Source organism: Dipteris shenzhenensis, chromosome 31 (genome assembly GCF_047967505.1).
Source record: "Dipteris shenzhenensis isolate YYH24624 ecotype China chromosome 31, Dip_SZ_1.0, whole genome shotgun sequence".
In the NCBI taxonomy this organism is placed as follows: domain Eukaryota; kingdom Viridiplantae; phylum Streptophyta; class Polypodiopsida; order Gleicheniales; family Dipteridaceae; genus Dipteris; species Dipteris shenzhenensis.
The window spans coordinates 19,863,539-19,883,824 of record NC_141626.1 but is presented as its reverse complement, the minus strand read 5'-3'; the positions used below and the strand labels follow the sequence as shown (position 1 = coordinate 19,883,824).

At 45.2% G+C, this 20,286-nt stretch overlaps 1 protein-coding gene across 3 annotated transcripts in view; it reads left to right on the top strand.

Moving 5' to 3' along the window:
- LOC147881168 (RNA helicase family protein) overlaps positions 1-19,599 on the top strand; it is a 62,950-nt gene extending 43,351 nt beyond the window's left edge. For 2 of the 3 annotated variants that reach the window (XM_087369920.1, XM_087369918.1), the window contains 4 exons: positions 18,401-18,632; positions 18,726-18,916; positions 19,031-19,165; positions 19,259-19,599. In XM_087369920.1, the coding sequence (XP_087226046.1) occupies positions 18,401-18,632; positions 18,726-18,916; positions 19,031-19,165; positions 19,259-19,460 (760 nt within the window). In that variant the 3' untranslated portion in view covers positions 19,461-19,599. The remainder of the gene's footprint in view (positions 1-18,400; positions 18,633-18,725; positions 18,917-19,030; positions 19,166-19,258) is intronic. The other variant, XM_087369919.1, reaches the window with a different exon arrangement.
- The last annotated feature ends 687 nt before the right edge of the window (positions 19,600-20,286 follow it).

Here is a 20,286-nt window from a genome sequence, read left to right as displayed (position 1 = left end):
AGAGGGGGCCTCGAGGCTATATTGAAAGGGGGGTTTGTCCATATGGAGTGATGAGTCCCAGGCTCTCAAGCCATGTGCATGTAGGAGCACACCGACACCTCTGCTCGCCCTTAGTTGCTATTGTCATGGATGCAAATAAACAAAACCATGGTAATTAGCATCGGCCTAAGGGCGATGGCTATAACCCTTGATTCAGAATGTTGCGTCAAGATGTAGTGGGTTCCCCAAACTTAGCCAAAATGATATTGTATGGGATTTGACGGTTTGTTGCGGATCATTTCTGCAATAAGAGAATCCAAAGCCTTTGCACTTGAGCCCAATCTACCTCTGATACATCAGATCCCCAGCAAGGGCCTTCTGGGTAGACCAAGGAGTCAAAGAGAAGAGGCTTCGTCTTGGGATCCTAAAAATGAGGGTGAAAGCACTATTGCTCAAGCCTAGCAAGTGCGGTATCACCTGCTCAGTCGGGCCTATGTCACTTTTCGCATCGTGAAAATCAAGCCAAAGAAAAGGACTCCCAAATATGTGTAGAGAATGCAATGACCTCCATTGGTAATCCATCCAAGGTGAATTGCTCTTTGTGCATGGCTACTCGGGATGTGTTGAAGATCATTACCTTGGTTTTGCCAAGGTCTTCAGATCATGCTGTTAGAATTATTAATATATTCTAGGCAGTGGCCAATGTACTGTAATAAGTGAATTAGGGGCACTTTTCCCTCTTAGAGGTTTTTCCCCCTAACCACGGTGTAATCTCTAACTACGGTTAGTGATTAGGTAGGATTTTTTCACTTAGACAATACCCTTATCTCTTTCTTTGTACTCACACTTCAGTCACTTCAGTTTAGTACACTTAGGGAGTGAGCTACGTTCAACTCACTCTCCATCTTGCTCACTATTGCTCTCTTGCATTTTCTCACATTTGGTATCAGAGCACATCCTTCCCGGACCTCAGCTTCTTGCTTCCAGCTCCATCGCCAAGCTCCAGCTCCCGTTTGTCCGTACAGCTCCACTGCGACCTGCCGTCCGTATAGTCCATACAAATGTAAGGATTCTGTACCAGTGACTGCTTCCGTTCGTACACCTGCGCAGACTTCCATCTGTACGGTCCGCACGACCGTACGGAGTTTCGTCTATACACCCGTGCAGAACTTTGCCGTACAGGCTGTACAATTCTGCATTCCGCCGTACAACCGTACATCTGTGTCGTCCATACAGGTTTTGTCATCCGTACTGTCCGTACATTTCATACCTCTGCTTTCGTACAGTCGTCTGTACATTGTACGTATTTTGTACAGTTTTGTACTTGCAGATTTTTGCAGGCTGAAGGTGTCCGGTGTCCGTCATTTGTTGACAGGGTTCATTTGTAGGCTCAGTTGTGCATTCAGCCATTGTTTGGCTTAGCTTTTGGGAGCATGTTTGAAGCTTTACTTGACATTGCAGTAGATCTGCAAGTTTTGGAGAATTTTGGGGCTTTTGCAATTGCAGTGCAATCTCGCAGTGAAATTTGGGGCTTTTGCAGGCAGAGTGCAATTTGTGCAACATTTGGGGCTTTCAGATCATTTTCCCTCTTTTGTATGCAATTTCCCACAAGAAATTGGGGCTTTTGCATTTGGGTTGCAATTTTGTAGGTAAACGAGCATTTTGGAAGTTTGCAAGCAGTTTTGGACTCAGTACGAGTCAATTTGCAAACTTTTGCCACTTTTTGCAGATTCTATTTGCAGATTTTTGGGCATTTGACAGAGCATTGAGGTGTATTTTGAGCCTTTGATAGGTTGTGACAGTATTTGTCACTGTGGCTGGTTTCCTTTGCAGATTTTACTTGTGCATTTGACATCCCAGAAAGTTTTTACTTGGTCAATTTGCTGTGTTTTTTGAGATTATTTGGTGAAAATGGCTCAGAACAACGCCAATGAGGTGTTCGGGGTTCTCACACAGGAGGATAAGTTGGATGGCACCAACTACTCCTCGTGCAGTTTCATGGTTCGCAATGTCTTGGTTGGTAGACATCTTTGGGATTATGTCAATGGAGATGAAGCAAGACCAGATACAGTGGTTACACGTGTCACTCCTACAGCTGGAGGCAAGGGTAGAGCAAATGCAGCACAAGTAGTTGGAGCAGCCGCTCCAGGAGCTCCCACAGCAGAGCAAGAAAGATGGGACTGTAGAGATGCACAAGCTCTTTCAGTGATTTCTCTCTCTGTCAAGAGGTTCATTATATATCACATTCGGTCATGTAAGACATCTATGGCAGCTTGGCAGATACTATGTTTGCAGCAAGAAATGATGCTAGAGTTTCCTTTCTGAAGCGAGGCATATGGATGACGGAGATTCCATGAATTCTCACCTCACAAAGCTTTAGGACTTGAGGGAACAGTTGCTGAATATTGATGAAGTCATTCTGGATTGAGAGATGATCACCACCACTCTCTCTCTTCCTGAGTCCTATCTCGGTTTCCACACCTCATTGAGGGGGGCAGCAATCCTCTCTTCTCATGAGTTGGTAGGACTTCTGTTGCAGGAGGAGCAGACTTGTAGAAATATGGTAACCCGGGCTGGTGAGCATGCCATGCTTTCCAAGTTCAAGCCCAAGGGTAAAGGGCAGCAAAAGCCACATGCCAATCAGCCCGCACATCAGCATAAAGTTGATTTAGGACAGCCCTCTTATAAGGCAAAGGGTGATGCAGATAAGCAGAAAAAGAAGGGCATTTGTCATTATTGCAAGAAGCCAAGTCATTATATTGGAGAATTCAAGAAGCGCATAGCCAAAGAGAAGAAGAGGGATTCAAGTATGGTTGTGTCAGATGCATCAGCTCCTCATTCTCATGATGGGGGAGATGTTGCAGCCAACTTTGTGGAAGAGCACTATGTCTTTCTGTCTTGCACTTCAGATTTTTCAGTGGGTAGTTCAGATGCTACAGCACTAATGATGATGACCCATATGCTTTTTTGACTTGCAGCTATGATCCTTCAAAGGATGCATTCTCTCTCAGTGTCAATGAGACACTGAATACTTGTTTTGATAGTGATGCTTCAAAGCACATCACTTTCAAGAAGAGTCTTTTTGCATCTTTGCACCCATCACCTACCAAAAAGAAAATGACTTGTGCAAATAATTCTTCTTATTTACTGTGTGGAGTGGGGGACATTATTCTTGTGAGGGAAAGAGAGGAGTGGAACGTTAGAAGACAGAGAGAGAGAGAGACACAAGGAAGTGTGGGTGTGTAAAAATGTGTTGAGCCACACCACAAACTCAAAGGTTTTATTAGGATTAGGGATTCACCCTATGACTGTCTTAAGACAGTCATAGGGGTCATAACTTTTTAAAGGGTGGCAATGTGCCTTTACCCCAACAACCTCCCACCTAAAGGCCAATGTGCCTAAAGGGGAGAAAAGAATAAAAATTACAGCAATATACAGTTAGTGTATACAAGACCATAAAATAAGAATGGTCTCATCCTAATCCCATGATGTGGCGACAATGTGCAAACCGCTCTGTAGGCAAGCTCTTAGTGAGCAAATCTGCAGGATTATCATCAGTATGCACCTTCACAAGCTCAAGCCGCTTGTCTTCCAGTACCTCCCTGATGAAATGGTATTTCACATCTATGTGCTTGGTCTTCTGATGAAAGACCGGATTCTTTGCCAACATGATAGCACTCTGACTATCACAATGCAAAACTGGCATATCTCCTGTAATGCCCAAATCTCCCACCAGCCGAGTAAGCCATATTGCTTCCTTGCAAGCCTCAGTGGCTGCAACATATTCAGCTTCAGTGGTTGACAGTGCAATGCATTTCTGCAACGGAGACACCCATGATATAGCACCTCCTGCAAATGTGAAAATATAACCGGTAGTAGACTTCCGGTTATCTGCATTCCCTGCATAGTCTGAATCTGTAAAACCATGCACCAATGCATCCTGCCTACCATAGCATATGCACAAGTCTTTGGTACCCTTGAGATACCTCAAGACGCCTTTCACTGCTTCCCAGTGCCGCTTGCCTGGATTTGCCATATACCTGCTGATGACTCCCACCGCAAAAGCAATATCCGGACGAGTGGCAACCATGGCATACATCAAAGAACCAACTGCAGATGCATACGGAACCTTGGCCATCTCAGCCTTATCATCATCTGATCTGGGGCTGTCCTTACTGCTGAGTTTTAAATGAGGCGGCAACGGGGTACTAATAGACTTCCCCCCCTCCATTTTAAACCGCTGCAGTACTTTGTCAATGTACTCCTTCTGTGACAGAAACAAAAATCCCTTGGACCTGTCACGAATAATCCGCATACCAAGAATATGGTTTGCATCACCCAAGTCTTTCATGTCAAAAGACTTATGCAGTTGCTTCTTCAAAGCACTAATCTCCTGCTGAGATTTGCTGGCAATCAGCATGTCATCCACATATAGAATGAGTAGCATCAAACTGCCATCCTTTGCCAGTTTGGTGTACAAGCAGTGATCGGTCTCACACCTATGATACCCTTGGGACTGCATGAAGGCATCAAACTTCTTGTACCATTCTCTTGGCGCCTGCTTGAGTCCATACAAGCTCCTCTTGAGCTTACACACAAGCTGCTCTTTCCCTTTAACATCATATCCCTCTGGCTGACTCATGTAGATCTCATCATAGAGATCTCCGTGAAGAAAAGCAGTCTTCACATCCATCTGACATAAATCCATGTCCTCATGAGCAACAAGAGCTAACACTGCTCTTAAAGTGGTCATTTTGACTACAGGGGAAAAGATCTCATCAAAGTCAATGCCCTTCTCCTGCTTAAATCCCTTGGCAACCAATCTGGCCTTATACCTCGGTAAAGCATTTGAATCCACTTTGACTTTGTAAACCCACTTGCATGGCAAAACCTTTCTGCCTGCAGGTAGCTGCACCAAGTCCCATGTATCATTATGAAGTAAGGAGTCCATTTCTGACTGCATGGCTTTCACCCACTTTCTTTTCTCTGTTCTTCCCATAGCTTCCTTGAAGCTGGAAGGCTCACCACAATCTGTCAGCATGATAAAATCAGCCACATTATTGGCTCCTGGAACAAACCTGTCAGGAGGCCGTTGTGCACGGGTGCTCCTCCTAACAAAATGTTCCGTAATAGGCTGCTGTCTAGCCTGTTCGTCATGCATGACGGGTGGCTGTACCACCATATTTGGCTGTTCTACAGCGTCATTTGCTGACATATCCAGTGGTGCATCATTGGCAAAATTGTCTGGCTGATTTTCAGCCTGTACACCCTCTTGAACAGGTTATTTACAGCAGCCTGCTGCTGCATATTAATGGGCATTCTTCGCTGTCCAACATCATCATAAACAACCCTCCTGTATTCCACAGGTTGCATGGGTTCTTTGTGTACACTATCCTCTTTAAAGATGACGTCATTGCTGCGTATAATCTTCCGTTTGACAGGATCCCATAACCTGTACCCCATTTCACCTTCGTCACCGTAACCCATGAAGATGCATCTGAAAGACTTTGGCTCCAGTTTGGTGCGCAGTTCTTTGCGTACATGAGCAAAGCACTCGCAGCCAAACACACGTAAGTGCTTATATGAAGGTGGCTTGCCAGACCACACCTCCTCTGGCACTTTCAACTCCAAAGCCTTGTTCGGCGACCTGTTAATTATGTGAACTGCTGTTTGCACGGCTTCTGCCCAAAAGCCATGGGGCAATGCAGCATAAGACAACATACATCGAACTTTCTCCTGAATAGTTCGATTCATCCGCTCACTCACACCATTTTGAGATGCATTATGAGGGGCTGTGAGTTCCTGTTTAATGCCCTTAGCTTCGCAAAACCGTACAAAAGCATGTGACACATACTCACCCCCATTATCGGATCTGAGGCATTTCAGCCTACGTCCTGTCCGATTCTCAACCTGAGCGACAAACTTCTTGAAAGCATCTAAGGCATCGCTCTTATGCTTCAAGAAATAGACCCACACTTTGCGTGTGGCATCATCAATAAAAGTAATGAAATACTTTGCACCCCCTAGTGATAGCTGTGGCATCTCACACAAATCAGTGTGTACTAGATCAAGCGGTGCTCTATTCTGGGGAGTTCTCTTCTTATGAGGAGTCATAGAATGCTTTCCGAAAATGCAATGATCACAAGTAGGCAAATCTGAAAATGAAAGAGACGGCAGATAACCCAAACGTGACAGTTCTTGCATTCCTTTAACGGACATGTGTCCCAACCGGCTATGCCACAATGAAACCTTTGGCAGCTTGGTTATGGCAACAACATGATTACCTACACTGGAAACATAAAGAGGGTACAAGGTATCACTCTTATAACCCTCAGCCACTACAACGTGGCCATCAGTAATTACCCATTTGGAATCCCCAAATGTGGTGTGATAACCACTGTCATCCAACAAGCCAGTGCTAATCAGATTTTTCTTGATTTGCGGCACATGGCGAACACCATCAAGCATAAATATGCGTCCGTCAGGGAATACTATCTGTATACTGCCAATCCCTGCAATCTGACATGCATAGTTGTTCCCAAGGTGAACAACTCCATGAGTACCTGTGTAGGAAGTAAACCACTCCCTATGAGGCGTAACATGAAAAGAAGCACCTGAATCCAAGAGCCAGGTGTGCATGTCATGGCCATCAACAACCAATGTATGTGCAATTACAGCAGAAGAACATAATACATCATGTCTGTCACTGTCACTGTCCTCTGCTGCAACATTCACTGCATCCAAGTCATCTGCCTTGGCCTTGCCTTTGCCTTTGCTTCCACTGCCTGCATCCTTTGTCTTAGCGTTCTTGGCTTTCTGATCCCGTATAAACTTGAAGCACTTAGACTTCACATGTCCCTTCTTGCCACAGTAAAAGCATTCAATATCCTTTTTGCCACGGGACTGACTGCGGGATTTGGACTTGCCAGCAGATCTCCCCTTCTGCTGAGTCCTACCTCTTTCCTGTACCTGCAAAGCATTGGAAGACTTGCTGCCCGCATTATTTTTCCTGCTCATCTCCTCCATGAGAAGAGAGCTCTCCACATCAGCATACATAAGAGTGACATTTGAATTAGACAGGGTGGTCTTGAAAGTGTCCCAACTCTCAGGGAGGGTACACAACAAGAAAGTAGCCTTGAACTCCTCATCAAGGTTCAATCCCTGTGCAATAAGCTGTGTAAAGATGGCATTGAACTCACTCAAGTGTGAGGTCATAGCTGTACCTTCCTTCATGCGAAGGTCGACAAGCTTCTTAAACCAATAAACCTTACTGGCTGAGCTCTTTTGGGCATACAATTCTTCTAGCCTCTGCCATAGGCCATAAGAGGTCTTTTCAGCCTGAACATTGAACACAAGAGAATCAATGAGAGTAAGCATAATAGCAGCCCTTGCAGACAAATCAAGCTCCTCCCACTCATCATCTGCCATCCCAGATGGCTTGACACCCTTCACCCTTATGGGCTTAGAAATCTTCTTTAGCAGAAGTACATTCAAACACTGTTCTGCCCATAATGCATAATTGTGTGCCCCTTCCAATTTCTTTATGTTCAGTATTGAGGATTCACTTCCCCCTGATGCCATATCAGACAAGGAAAGTGCCTGACTCCCTGTAAGTCAAAAAATGACTAAATAAAATTCTGATTTCTCAGAAAACCTGCTCTATCAAGAGCCAGGAGCACTCACAATAGTGCTGTTTTTTACTGTCAAAAAAAAAATCTGCAGCAAAACAGAAAATTTTCCCTCCAGTCACTGTACCTTTTGACACCCTGTACCGTGCTCAAATAGGCATAAAACAGTAACTACAGAATGCTGCAGCTGTTCCACAAATGCTTTACAAGTACACAAAACACTGATGTCCTGATCACTTCTCCCACCTCAGATGAGGTATTGCACTGATTTTATATGCATAAACCACTTGTCATACACTGTTTTGTCCACTGAAAAAAGGCTCCAAACACCTCAGCCTGTCACAAAACCTGCAACAAAGTATGGGACAAAGCCCAAACAATCACCCTTCTGCCAAGGGGATAAAAGGCATCTGAAGTTCTCAAACAGTAACTCAAGTGCTCACAAGCAAAATCTGGGCAAAAGCCCCTTGATTTGACACCTGTACCAAGTGAAAAACACCTCAACACTGAGGTAGCATACAAAATACAGCGCTCTCCTGGCACTTTCACCTGACAAAGTAATGCATAAACTGCCTGTGTGCACAGTGGCAACACAGATCCCAACGTACAAACACCGAAAAGAAGATCTTTTGAGCACTGTCAACGATGGACAGTTAGGGACCGAGTAAACTCGATGCGCCCTGGCCAAGCGTGGCTCAACTGAGATTTTCTAAGTGCCGTACACAAAATGTGACCTGCAAAGAAATGTCACTGATACACTGCGGAAAACGAGACCAATGTGGGCACCCTGGCTCCACACTGCCTCAAGGCATACAGTGCATACACTTCCAGGCAAAAGCCCTATGAAATTGTCACCCGAAAACTGAGATTTGCACTCAGTGTAAGCATAAAAGCCCTCTGCAAAATCAAGGCATCTGACCTTCCCGAAAAAATAACTGTGCAAGCACCACACACTGTGGCACTAGTCACCTCAAGCACGAGGGACACGAGTGTACTTGATGTACCTCAAACACAGTTTTAAAACTGAAAAAATTCGGAAATGCATCCAAAAAAAAAAAAAACCTCGTACTTCTGTACCTGCGTGTACTTGCAAGTACCACGCAAAAGGGCAGAGTGCTCTCTCTTTTCCTTCTTCCCCAAAAACAAATCTGTGCCTGCTGTACCTTTTGCACCTGCGCAGGGTACCTGCTGTACCCTGTACCTGCGAAGGCACGGATCCCCAAAATTTTTTTAAAAAAATTTCTGTACCTGCGAGGGCACGGCGTCCGTACAGCCGGTACTGCTGGCTGTCGCGGCGTCCGTACAGCCGGTACGGCTGGTCGTGGCTGCTGCCTTGCAGCCGGTCGACTGGCTGCGCGCAGCCGGTGCTGCGTGCTGCGCGCGCTGGCTGCGCCCGCCTGGTAGGCTGCGGCCGCTGGGTAGCGGATAGCAGCTAGCAGCAGCTAGCTGCTGCTGCAGCTATGGGTGCTGGCGCACCTGCTGCGCCCTGCTGTGCCCTGTGCCCTGCTTGCTGCTGCTGCGCCCTGCTCGCGCTGAGGGCACGAGGCCCGAGGGGTAGAGCGAGGGGTAGACCGAAGTGAGAGGGAGAGGAAGGCTCTGATATCACTTGTGAGGGAAAGAGAGGAGTGGAACGTTAGGAGACAGAGAGAGAGAGAGACACAAGGAAGTGTGGGTGTGTAAAAATGTGTTGAGCCACACCACAAACTCAAAGGTTTTATTAGGATTAGGGATTCACCCTATGACTGTCTTAAGACAGTCATAGGGGTCATAACTTTTTAAAGGGTGGCAATGTGCCTTTACCCCAACAATTCTCACATCCATTGATGGCACAGATTTCAGAATTTCAGATGTTCTCTATGTGCTAGGCATAGAGAAGAATTTGCTTTCAGTGTCCTCACTCAATAGAGGAGGATTTCATGTTGTTTTTGATGGTGATATGATTTTAGGTTGTTTTTGATAATGATCAGTGCGCAGTTAGAGACAAAGAGAATGACTATGCTTTGATGTTGTCTAGATTTTTGTATCGGGGTCTTTTTCAGCTTGATTTATATGAAAAAAGATTCGATCTTGCATTATCAGTGAGTACTCCCACTGTTGCGATGCAGAATGCGGAGTTATGGCATGTCAGGTATGGGCACATGAGCTATGGCAGCTTAATGACACTTCAAAAGCATGATATGGTTGATGCATTGCCTCCTCCTCATGCATGTGAAGGTTGCATCCTTGGCAAGATGCATAGACTTCCCTTCAAGAAGGATGGTGCAGTGAAAGCTACACGGAAATTACAGCTTATTCACAATGATCTTTGCGGTCTCATGAGGACACCTGCATAGACTTCTAATTTTGCCTTGAGACCATAGACCCAAGTGTAGTTAGTGAAGTCATCTATGGATGTCACAATTTATAGCCAGGCTGTTGGATGCCTCATCTACTTGTGCAATAGACGGCCCGATATTCAGTATGCAGTATCTCAGGCGAGCATTTATACAAGCCTATTGCCACTCCCATGGAGCCGGGGCTGAAGCTTACTATGTATGATGCTGGTGAATCAGTGGATGTCACACTTTATAGCCAGGTTGTTGGATGCCTCATCTACTTGTGTAATACACGGCCCGATATTCAGTATGCAGTATCTCAGGTGAGTAATATATACACAGTCCAAAGACAACACATTGGTAGGCTGTAAACGCATCTTTAGATATTTGGAAGGCACAAAGTCTTTTGGCTTGATGTTTCCCAGGGGGTGACTTGCAGGTGCATGCTTACAGTGATTCAGATTGGGCTGGAGACTATGATATCTGGCAGTCCACTGGTAATCGTTTCTTTTTGGGCAACGCTTGCATTTATTGGCTGAGCAAGAAGCAATCTACAGTGGCTACTTCCTCATGTGAAGTTGAGTACAGGGCAGCTTTCACAGTGACAATTGAGTGTGTTTGGTTGCGACGTTTGTTCGTTGATCTTCGTCTCATATTGGAGGGTCCCTCTCCTATTCTCACTGATAGTCAGAGTGCTATTGCAGTGGCAAAGAATCTTGTGTTTCATGCTCGCACGAAGCACATTGAGGTTCATTATCATTATGTGAGAGAGTTGCATGTAGGGGAGATCAGTATGATCTATGTGTAAACACATGACAATGTTGCAGACATCTTCACCAAAGCACTTCCACGTAAGAAGTTGTTGGGGTAAAGGCACATTGCCACCCTTTAAAATGTTATGACACCTATGACTGTCTTAAGACAGTCATAGGGTGAAAACCTAATCCTAATAAAACCTATGAGTTTGTGGTGTGGCTCAACACTTTTACACGCCCACACTTCTTGTGTGTGTCTCTCTGTCTCTGTCTCCGTTGTTCCACTCTCTCACTCTTTCCCTCACAAGTGGTATCAGAGCCTCTACCTCTCCCTCTCCACTCCGGTCTACCCCTCCCTCTCCCCTCGGGCCTCGTGCGCGGCAGCAGCGAGCGGGCGCGGCAGCAGCGAGCAGGCGCGTAGCAGCGCGCAGGTCGCGTGCGAGCAGCCGCAGCCGCAGCAGCAGCAGCTAGCTGCTGCTAGCTGCTACCCGCTACCAGGCGGGCGCAGCCAGCGCGCAGCACCGGCGCGCACCCAGGCTGCACACGGGCAGCCGTACCGGAGCGACCCATATAGCCAGCCGTACCGGCTGTACGGAATTCGTACAGGCCGTCGTACCGGCTCTACGGTCGCGTGACCAGCAGCAGCCGGCTGCACACAGGCAGCCGACCTTCTTCAGCGGGCGAGGACGCGTGCAAGACCTTCGACATTTGTTTTTTGGGATCCGTGCCCTCGTAGGTACAGGGTACAGAAGGTACCCTGCGCAGGTACAGAAGGTACAGCAGGCACATATTTTTTTTTTTTGGGAAGAAAGAAAAAAAAAAAGAGAGCACTCTGCTCTTCATTCCCGGAATTTTTTCAGTTCTCAAAACTGTGTGTTTGAGGTACAGCAAGTACACTCGTGTCCCTCGTGCTTGAGGTGACTAGTGCCACAGTGTGTGGTGGTTGCACAGTTATTTTGTTTCGGGAAGGTCAGATGCCTTGATTTTGCAGAGGGCTTTTATGCTTTTGCTGAGTGCAAATCTCAGTTTTCGGGTGACAATTTCAAAGGGCTTTTGCTTGGAAGTGTATGCAGTGTATGCCTTGAGGCAGTGTGGAGCCAGGATGCCCACATTGGTCTTGTTTCCGCAATGTACTCAGTGACATTTCTTGCAGGTCACATTTTGTGTACAGCACTTAGAAAATCTCAGTTGAGCCACGTTTGGCCAGGGCGCATCGAGTTTACTCGGTCCCTAACTGTCCATCGTTGACAGTGCTCAAAAGATTTTCTCTTCAGTGTTTGTACGTTGGGATCTGTGTTGTTATTGTGTACACAGGGCCGTTTATGCATTACATTGTCAGGTGAAAGTGCCAGGAGAGCGCTGTATTTTGTATGCTACCTCAGTGTTGAGGGTGTTTTTCACTTGGTACAGGTGTCAAATCAAGGGGCTTTTGACCAGATTTTGCTTGTGAGCACTTGAGTTACTGTTTGAGATCTTTAGATGCCTTTTATCCCCTTGGCAGAAGGGTGATTGTTTGGGATTTGTCCCATACTTTGTTGCAGGTTTGTGACAGGCTGAGGTGTTTGGAGCCTTTTTCAGTGGACAAAACAGTGTATGACAAGTGGTTTATGCATATAAAATCAGTGCAATACCTCATCTAAGGTGGGAGAAGTGTCCAGGACAGCAGTGTTTTGTGCTTCGTCAGATGATGATGCACTGATAAAGCACTTGTGGAACAGCTGCAGCATTCTGAAGTTACTGTTTTATGCCTCTTTGAGCACGGTACAGTGTGTCAGAATATACAGTGACTGGAGGGAAAATTTTCTGTTTTGCTGCAGATTTTTTGACAGTAAAAAACAGCACTATTGTGAGTGCTCCTGGCTCTTGATAGAGCAGGTTTTCTGAGAAATCAGAATTTTATTTAGTCATTTTTGACTTACAGGGAGTCAGGCACTTTCCTTATCTGATATGGCATCAGGGGGAAGTGAATCTTCAATACTGAACATAAAGAAATTGGAAGGGGCACACAATTATGCATTATGGGCAGAACAGTGTTTGAATGTACTTCAGCTAAAGAAGATTTCTAAGCCCATAAGGGTGAAGGGTGTCAAGCCATCTGGGATGGCAGATGATGAGTGGGAGGAGCTTGATTTGTCTGCAAGGGCTGCTATTATGCTTACTCTCATTGATTCTCTTGTGTTCAATGTTCAGGCTGAAAAGACCTCTTATGGCCTATGGCAGAGGCTAGAAGAATTGTATGCCCAAAAGAGCTCAGCCAGTAAGGTTTATTGGTTGAAGAAGCTTGTCGACCTTCGCATGAAGGAAGGTACAGCTATGACCTCACACTTGAGTGAGTTCAATGCCATCTTTACACAGCTTATTGCACAGGGATTGAACCTTGATGAGGAGTTCAAGGCTACTTTCTTGTTGTGTACCCTCCCTGAGAGTTGGGACACTTTCAAGACCACCCTGTCTAATTCAAATGTCACTCTTATGTATGCTGATGTGGAGAGCTCTCTTCTCATGGAGGAGATGAGCAAGAAAAATAATGCGGGCAGCAAGTCTTCCAATGCTTTGCAGGTACAGGAAAGAGGTAGGACTCAGCAGAAGGGGAGATCTGCTGGCAAGTCCAAATCCCGCAGTCATTCCCGTGGCAAAAAGGATATTGAATGCTTTTATTGTGGCAAGAAGGGACATGTGAAGTCTAAGTGCTTCAAGTTTATACGGGATCAGAAAGCCAAGAACGCTGAGACAAAGGATGCAGGCAGTGGAAGCAAAGGCAAAGGCAAGGCCAAGGCAGATGACTTGGATGCAGTGAATGTTGCAGCAGAGGATAGTGACAGTGACAGACATGATGTATTATGTTCTTCTGCTGTAATTGCACATACATTGATTATTGATGGCCATGACATGCACACCTGGCTCTTGGATTCAGGTGCTTCTTTTCATGTTACTCCTCATAGGGAGTGGTTTACTTCCTACACAGGTACTCATGGAGTTGTTCACCTTGGGAACAACTATGCATGTCAGATTGCAGGGATTGGCAGTATACAGATAGTATTCCCTGATGGACGCATATTTATGCTTGATGGTGTTCGCCATGTGCCGCAAATCAAGAAAAATCTGATTAGCACTGGCTTGTTGGATGACAGTGGTTACCACACCACATTTGGGGATTCCAAATGGGTGATTACTGATGGCTAGGTTGTAGTGGCTGAGGGTTATAAGAGTGATACCTTGTACCCTCTTTATGTTTCCAGTGCAGGTAATCATGTTGTTGCCATAACCGAGCTGCCAAAGGTTTCATTGTGGCATAGCCGGTTGGGACACATGTCCGTTAAAGGAATGCAAGAACTGTCACGTTTGGGTTATCTGCCGTCTCTTTCGTTTTCAGATTTGCCTACTTGTGATCATTGCATATTTGGCAAGCATTCTATGACTCCTCATAAGAGGAGAACTCCCCATAATAGAGCACCGCTTGATCTAGTGCACACTGATTTGTGTGAGATGCCACAGCTATCACTAGGGGGTACAAAGTATTTCATTACTTTTATTGATGATGCCACACGTAAAGTGTGGGTCTATTTCTTGAAGCATAAGAGCGATGCCTTAGATGCTTTCAAGAAGTTTGTCGCTCAGGTTGAGAATCGGACAGGACGCAGGCTGAAATGCCTCAGATCCGATAATGGGGGTGAGTATGTGTCACATGCTTTTGTACAGTTTTGCGAAGCTAAGGGCATTAAACAGGAACTCACAGCCCCTCATAATGCATCTCAAAATGGTGTGAGTGAGCGGATGAATCGAACTATTCAGGAGAAAGTTCGATGTATGTTGTCTTATGCTGCATTGCCCCATGGCTTTTGGGCAGAAGCCGTGCAAACAGCAGTTCACATAATTAACAGGTCGCCAAACAAGGCTTTGGAGTTGAAAGTGCTAGAGGAGGTGTGGTCTGGCAAGCCACCTTCATATAAGCACTTACGTGTGTTTGGCTGCGAGTGCTTTGCTCATGTACGCAAAGAATTGCGCACCAAACTGGAGCCAAAGTCTTTCAGATGCATCTTCATGGGTTACGGTGACGAAGGTGAAATGGGGTACAGGTTATGGGATCCCGTCAAACGGAAGATTATACGCAGCAATGACGTCATCTTTAAAGAGGATAGTGTACACAAAGAACCCGTGCAACCAATGGAATACAGGAGGGTTGTTTATGATGATGTCGGACAGCAAAGAATGCCCATTAATATGCAGCAGCAGGCTGCTGTAGATAACCCTGTTCAAGAGGGTATACAGGCTGAAAATCAGCCAGACAATTTTGCCAATGATGCACCACTGGATATGCCAGCAAATGGGGCTGTAGAACAGCCAAATATGGTGGTACAGCCACCCGTCATGCATGACGAACAGGCTAGACAGCAGCCTAATCCGGAACATTTTGTTAGGAGAAGCACCCGTGTACAACGGCCTCCTGACAGGTTTGTTCCAGGAGCCAATAATGTGGCTGATTTTATCATGCTGACAGATTGGTGAGCCTTCCAGCTTCAAGGAAGCTATGGGAAGAACAGAGAAAAGGAAGTGGGAGAAAGCCATGCAGTCAGAAATGGACTCCCTACTTCAAAATGATACATGGGACTTGGTGCAGCTACCAGCAGGCAAAAAGGTTTTGCCATGCAAGTGGGTTTACAAAGTCAAAGTGGATTCAAATGCTTTACCCAGGTATAAGGCCAGATTGGTTGCCAAGGGATTTAAGCAGGAGAAGGGCATTGACTTTGATGAGATCTTTTCCCCTGTAGTCAAGATGACTACTTTGAGGGCAGTGTTAGCTCTAGTTTCTCATGAAGACATGGATTTATGCCAGATGGATGTGAAGACTGCTTTTCTTCACGGAGATCTCCATGATGAGATCTACATGAGTCAGCCAGAGGGATATGCTGTTAAAGGGAAAGAGCAGCTTGTGTGTAAGCTCAAGAGGAGCTTGTATGGACTTAAGCAGGCGCCAAGAGAATGGTACAAGAAGTTTGATGCCTTCATGCAGTCCCAAGGGTATCATAGGTGTGAGACCGATCACTGCTTGTACACTAAACTGGCAAAGGATGGCAGTTTGATGCTACTCATTCTATATGTAGATGACATGTTGATTGCCAGCAAATCTCAGCAGGAGATTAGTGCTTTGAAGAAACAACTGCATAAGTCTTTTGATATGAAAGACTTGGGTGATGCAAACCACATTCTTGGTATGCGGATTATTCGTGACAGGTCAGGTCCAAGGGACTTTTGTTTCTGTCACAGAAGGAGTACATTGACAAAGTACTGCAGAGGTTTAAAATGGAGGGGGGGAAGTCTATTAGTACCTTGTTGCCTCCTCATTTAAAACTTAGCAGTTGCCAGTAAGGACAGCCCCAGATCAGATGATGATAAGGCTGAAATGGCCAAGGTTCCGTATGCATCTGCAGTTGGTTCTTTGATGTATGCCATGGTTGCCACTCGTCCGGATATTGCTTTTGCGGTGGGAGTCATCAGGAGGTATATGGCAAATCCAGGCAAGCGGCACTGGGAAGCAGTGAAAGGTGTCTTGAGGTATCTCAAGGGTACCAAAGACTTGTGCATATGCTATGGTAGGCAGGATGCATTGGTGCATGGTTTTACAGATTTTGACTATGCAGGGAATGCAGATAACCGGAAGTCTACTACCGGTTATATTTTCACATTTGCAGGAGGTGCTATATCATGGGTGTCTCGGTTGCAGAAATGCATTGCACTGTCAACCATTGAAGCTGAATATGTTGCAGCCACTGAGGCTTGCAAGGAAGCAATATGGCTTACTCGGCTGGTGGGAGATTTGGGCATTACAGGAGATATGCCAGTTTTGCATTGTGATAGTCAGAGTGCTATCATGTTGGCAAAGAATCCGGTCTTTCATCAGAAGACCAAGCACATAGATGTGAAATACCATTTCATCAGGGCGGTACTGGAAGACAAGCGACTTGAGCTTGTGAAGGTGCATACTGATGATAATCCTGCAGATTTGCTCACTAAGAGCTTACCTACAGAGCGGTTTGCACATTGCTGCCACATCATGGGATTAGGATGAGACCATTCTTATTTTATGGTCTTGTATACAGTAACTGTATATTGCTGTAATTTTTATTCTTTTCTCCCCTTTAGGCACATTGGCCTTTAGGTGGGAGGTTGTTGGGGTAAAGGCACATTGCCACCCTTTAAAATGTTATGACACCTATAAGACAGTCATAGAGTGAAAACCTAATCCTAATAAAACCTATGAGTTTGTGGTGTGGCTCAACACTTTTACACACCCACACTTCTTGTGTCTCTCTCTCTCTCTGTCTCCGTTGTTCCACTCTCTCACTCTTTCCCTCACAGAAGTTTGAGGCATTTCGCAGTGCTCTAAACTTATCTCCTTTTGGTGATTGATCACTACCTTGTACACCACATTGGCACTGTAGGGAGGTGTTAGAATTATTAATATATTCTAGGCAGTGGCCAATGTAATGTAATAAGTGAGTTAGGGGCACTTTTCCCTCTTAGAGGCTTTTCCTCCTAACCTCGGTCTAATCTCTAACTACGGTTAATGATTAGATAGGGTTTTGTCACTTAGACAAAACCCTTATCTTTTTCTTTGTACTCACACTTCAGTCACTTCAGTTCAGTACACTTCGGGAGTGAACTACGTTCAGCTCAGTCTCCATCTTGCTCACTCTTGCTCTCTTGCATTTTCTCACACGTGCGTCTCGCAGAAGGTATGGAGTGTTTGAAGTGTCATTGAAGGCCCTCAGCTGAAGAGGAGAGTAAGACCACATTGTTTGCACAGAGGAGAATCTGGATTAAGTAGCCAGCACCTCTCCCAGTGTCCCGGTCAAGGTCTCAAGGTTGTCAGTGTAGAGGTCAAATAGAGTTGGTGATAGTGTACCTTCGATAGTGCTCTTTATCTCCTCTATCCACCCTATAGCTGTGCGAACCATGCCTGAGACCCTCTCATAGAGTGCCATGACCGCCCAAATGATCTCCTGATTACACCCCAGATTCCGCAAGCGTTTGATGGTGAGTCTCGGGCAGAGTTTCAAAAACCTTGTGGACATCCACAAAGCAGAAATAAACCCTCTGTCTCCACGCTCTGGCCGCCTCAATGATACTTCGGAGTGTGAGGATGTGATATAGAGTCGCATGATCAGCTCTGAAGGCTGCCTGCCCATCAGCTGTGAGTCTTTGGAGCTCTGTAAAGTGGCTAACTTGTGTGTCATGCGCGGATGCATAGATCTTGGATTTGCATGAGAGAGAGAGTGAGAGAGAGCCTCGACGATATCTTGGAGTGTGAGGATGTGATAGAGTCACATGATCAGCACAGAAGCCTGCCTGTTCGTCAGATGTGAGTCCTTGGAGCTCTATAATATGGCTAACTTGTGTCTTGAGCACTCTTGCATAGATCAGAGAGAGAGAGAGAGGATTTAAGGATACAAAGTCAAGTCAATTGTTTCTGTTGATGCTAACCCCACTAATTTTCCCCTTCATTATACTGTTTAGATCGTGAATTGAAGTAGTGACAACTCTAATGATGCCATTGTGTGCTTGGTAGATTATTTATAAAAGAGAGAAAATCCCGGCAATCGTGGAGTATTTTAGTTTTCTTTTAGAGAATACATTACCGACTTGTAGCTTGTTATAAGGGTTATGAACGTGATGTTTTGGCTGCTTCATTTAATAACTGACGTGTGCTATTCACACTGTGCAGTATGGCAATTGTAAAGTCTTTAGAGCATCTGTATACCCTTGGTGCTTTAACAGATGAAGGGAAATTGTCAGATCCACTCGGCTTGCAGATGTCTCGATTCCCTTTGGAACCTCTATATGCAAAAGCCATGATTTTGTCTTGTGATTTCAACTGCTCTGCTGAGATGTTGGCATTGGTTGCAATGCTTTCTGTGGAGTCCATCTTCTACAACCATCGAGAGAAGCTTAATGAGGTTACATTCAGCTATCCAGTACAGCTATGACAGAATTTTGTTATCCACCACCTGCAGGCTTCTTACATTTGACCTCCTCCTGAATTGATGCAGGCGAAATTAGCCAGGCAGCGATTTTCAAGCTCTGAGGGTGATCATATAACATTGGTCAATGTTTTGCGGGCTTACGTAAATGAGGTAGAGAAAAGCAGTGATGGTGGTACAACAGCTAAAGGTGTCCAAAGGTGGTGTAGAGAGAACTTCATCAACAGTCGATCTCTAAGGCGTGCATTAGATATTTACAGGTTATGAAGTGACCTAATAAAAAATACTGACTTGTAAGCTGTGATAGCTGATAGCTTTTCAGGTTACTTTGGCCTCCCCAATAGATTGCGTGACGTGGATGATTTTATATGCAGACAAATCCAACGATATGTCATTGGCATGGGCTTGGCAGTCGTCTCCTGTTCAGATGATATGACACAGTTTCGTAGATGTTTGACTGCCAGTTTTTTCCTGAACACAGCTTGTAGGCAGCCAGATGGTACTTACAGGTATGAACAGAAGTTTACATCTTTTGATCAGTTTGCCTATTCTACACGTCTTAACTAGACAATTGCATGAATGATGATGCCATTTGCATGCAGGGCCATGTCCTCTGGGCAAATCGTATCGATTCACCCCTCCTCAGTATTGTTTGGAAAGAAGTCCAACTGTGTATTATTTGATGAACTTGTATGCACGACTCGGCATTACATTCGCAATGTTACTCAGATAGATTCACTGTGGCTAATGGAGCTTGCTCCTCACTATTTTACTGCAAGAGATTCACTCAATCGGGCGAGTTGACTCTTTTTTCTTTAAAATGATCATTGCTGGCATTGCGAAGGAAGTCATGCATTCACAAATTGAAATTTCCGATGTGACCAAGATATGGTTGCAGTGATCAGGTGAGACCCAAGTTTCACAGGGGCGTGTGTCTGCAATTCGACTTTTGTGGAGCCAGGAATTGTAACTTGTAAATGAATTCCTTGGATGGGATCACGTTACTGGAATATGATGTATAGGTAGGCAAGTGCTTCAAAATCATCTTTGCCAAATAATTGTCCGGGCTTTAAAAACAATTTTATTGATCTCTTTGTTCCTTCATGGAACCCCCCCTCAGGTCTACCCCTTGTGCTGATTATGAATAGCACATTTTATTGGGAATAGATAGATTGTGATGCTGATTCATGCGGCTGGAACGAGCTGAGATTTATAGACTTTTTGTGCGTAAGCTGCCCAAGAAACTCAGCATGCCAAATGTTAAATGTTAAATAAGAGGCTAGGCCTTAGTTCTAATGTGGGAAAATTTATAGTGGAGTATTTGGGAGGGCAACAGCAAAGTATATCCTTCCCCCAGAAAGGATCCTTCAAATGTCTTTTAACCCAAGTCAAGGCCAAGCCATCTTATGCCATATCCAAAGCATTCCTATGCACCTAAAGCTTTGTCCTAATTAAAAAGTCTTTGTGCGTGTATCCAAAGTTTACCCATCCCTTTGCTGAGACCCCTGATTGTTTTTCATGAAGATGTTGCTTATTCAAAGAATTCCTATACACCTAAAGTTTTGTCCAAATTAAAAAAGTCTTGTGCTTGTGTATCCAGCGTTCACTTGTCCCTTGCTTTGAGATCCCT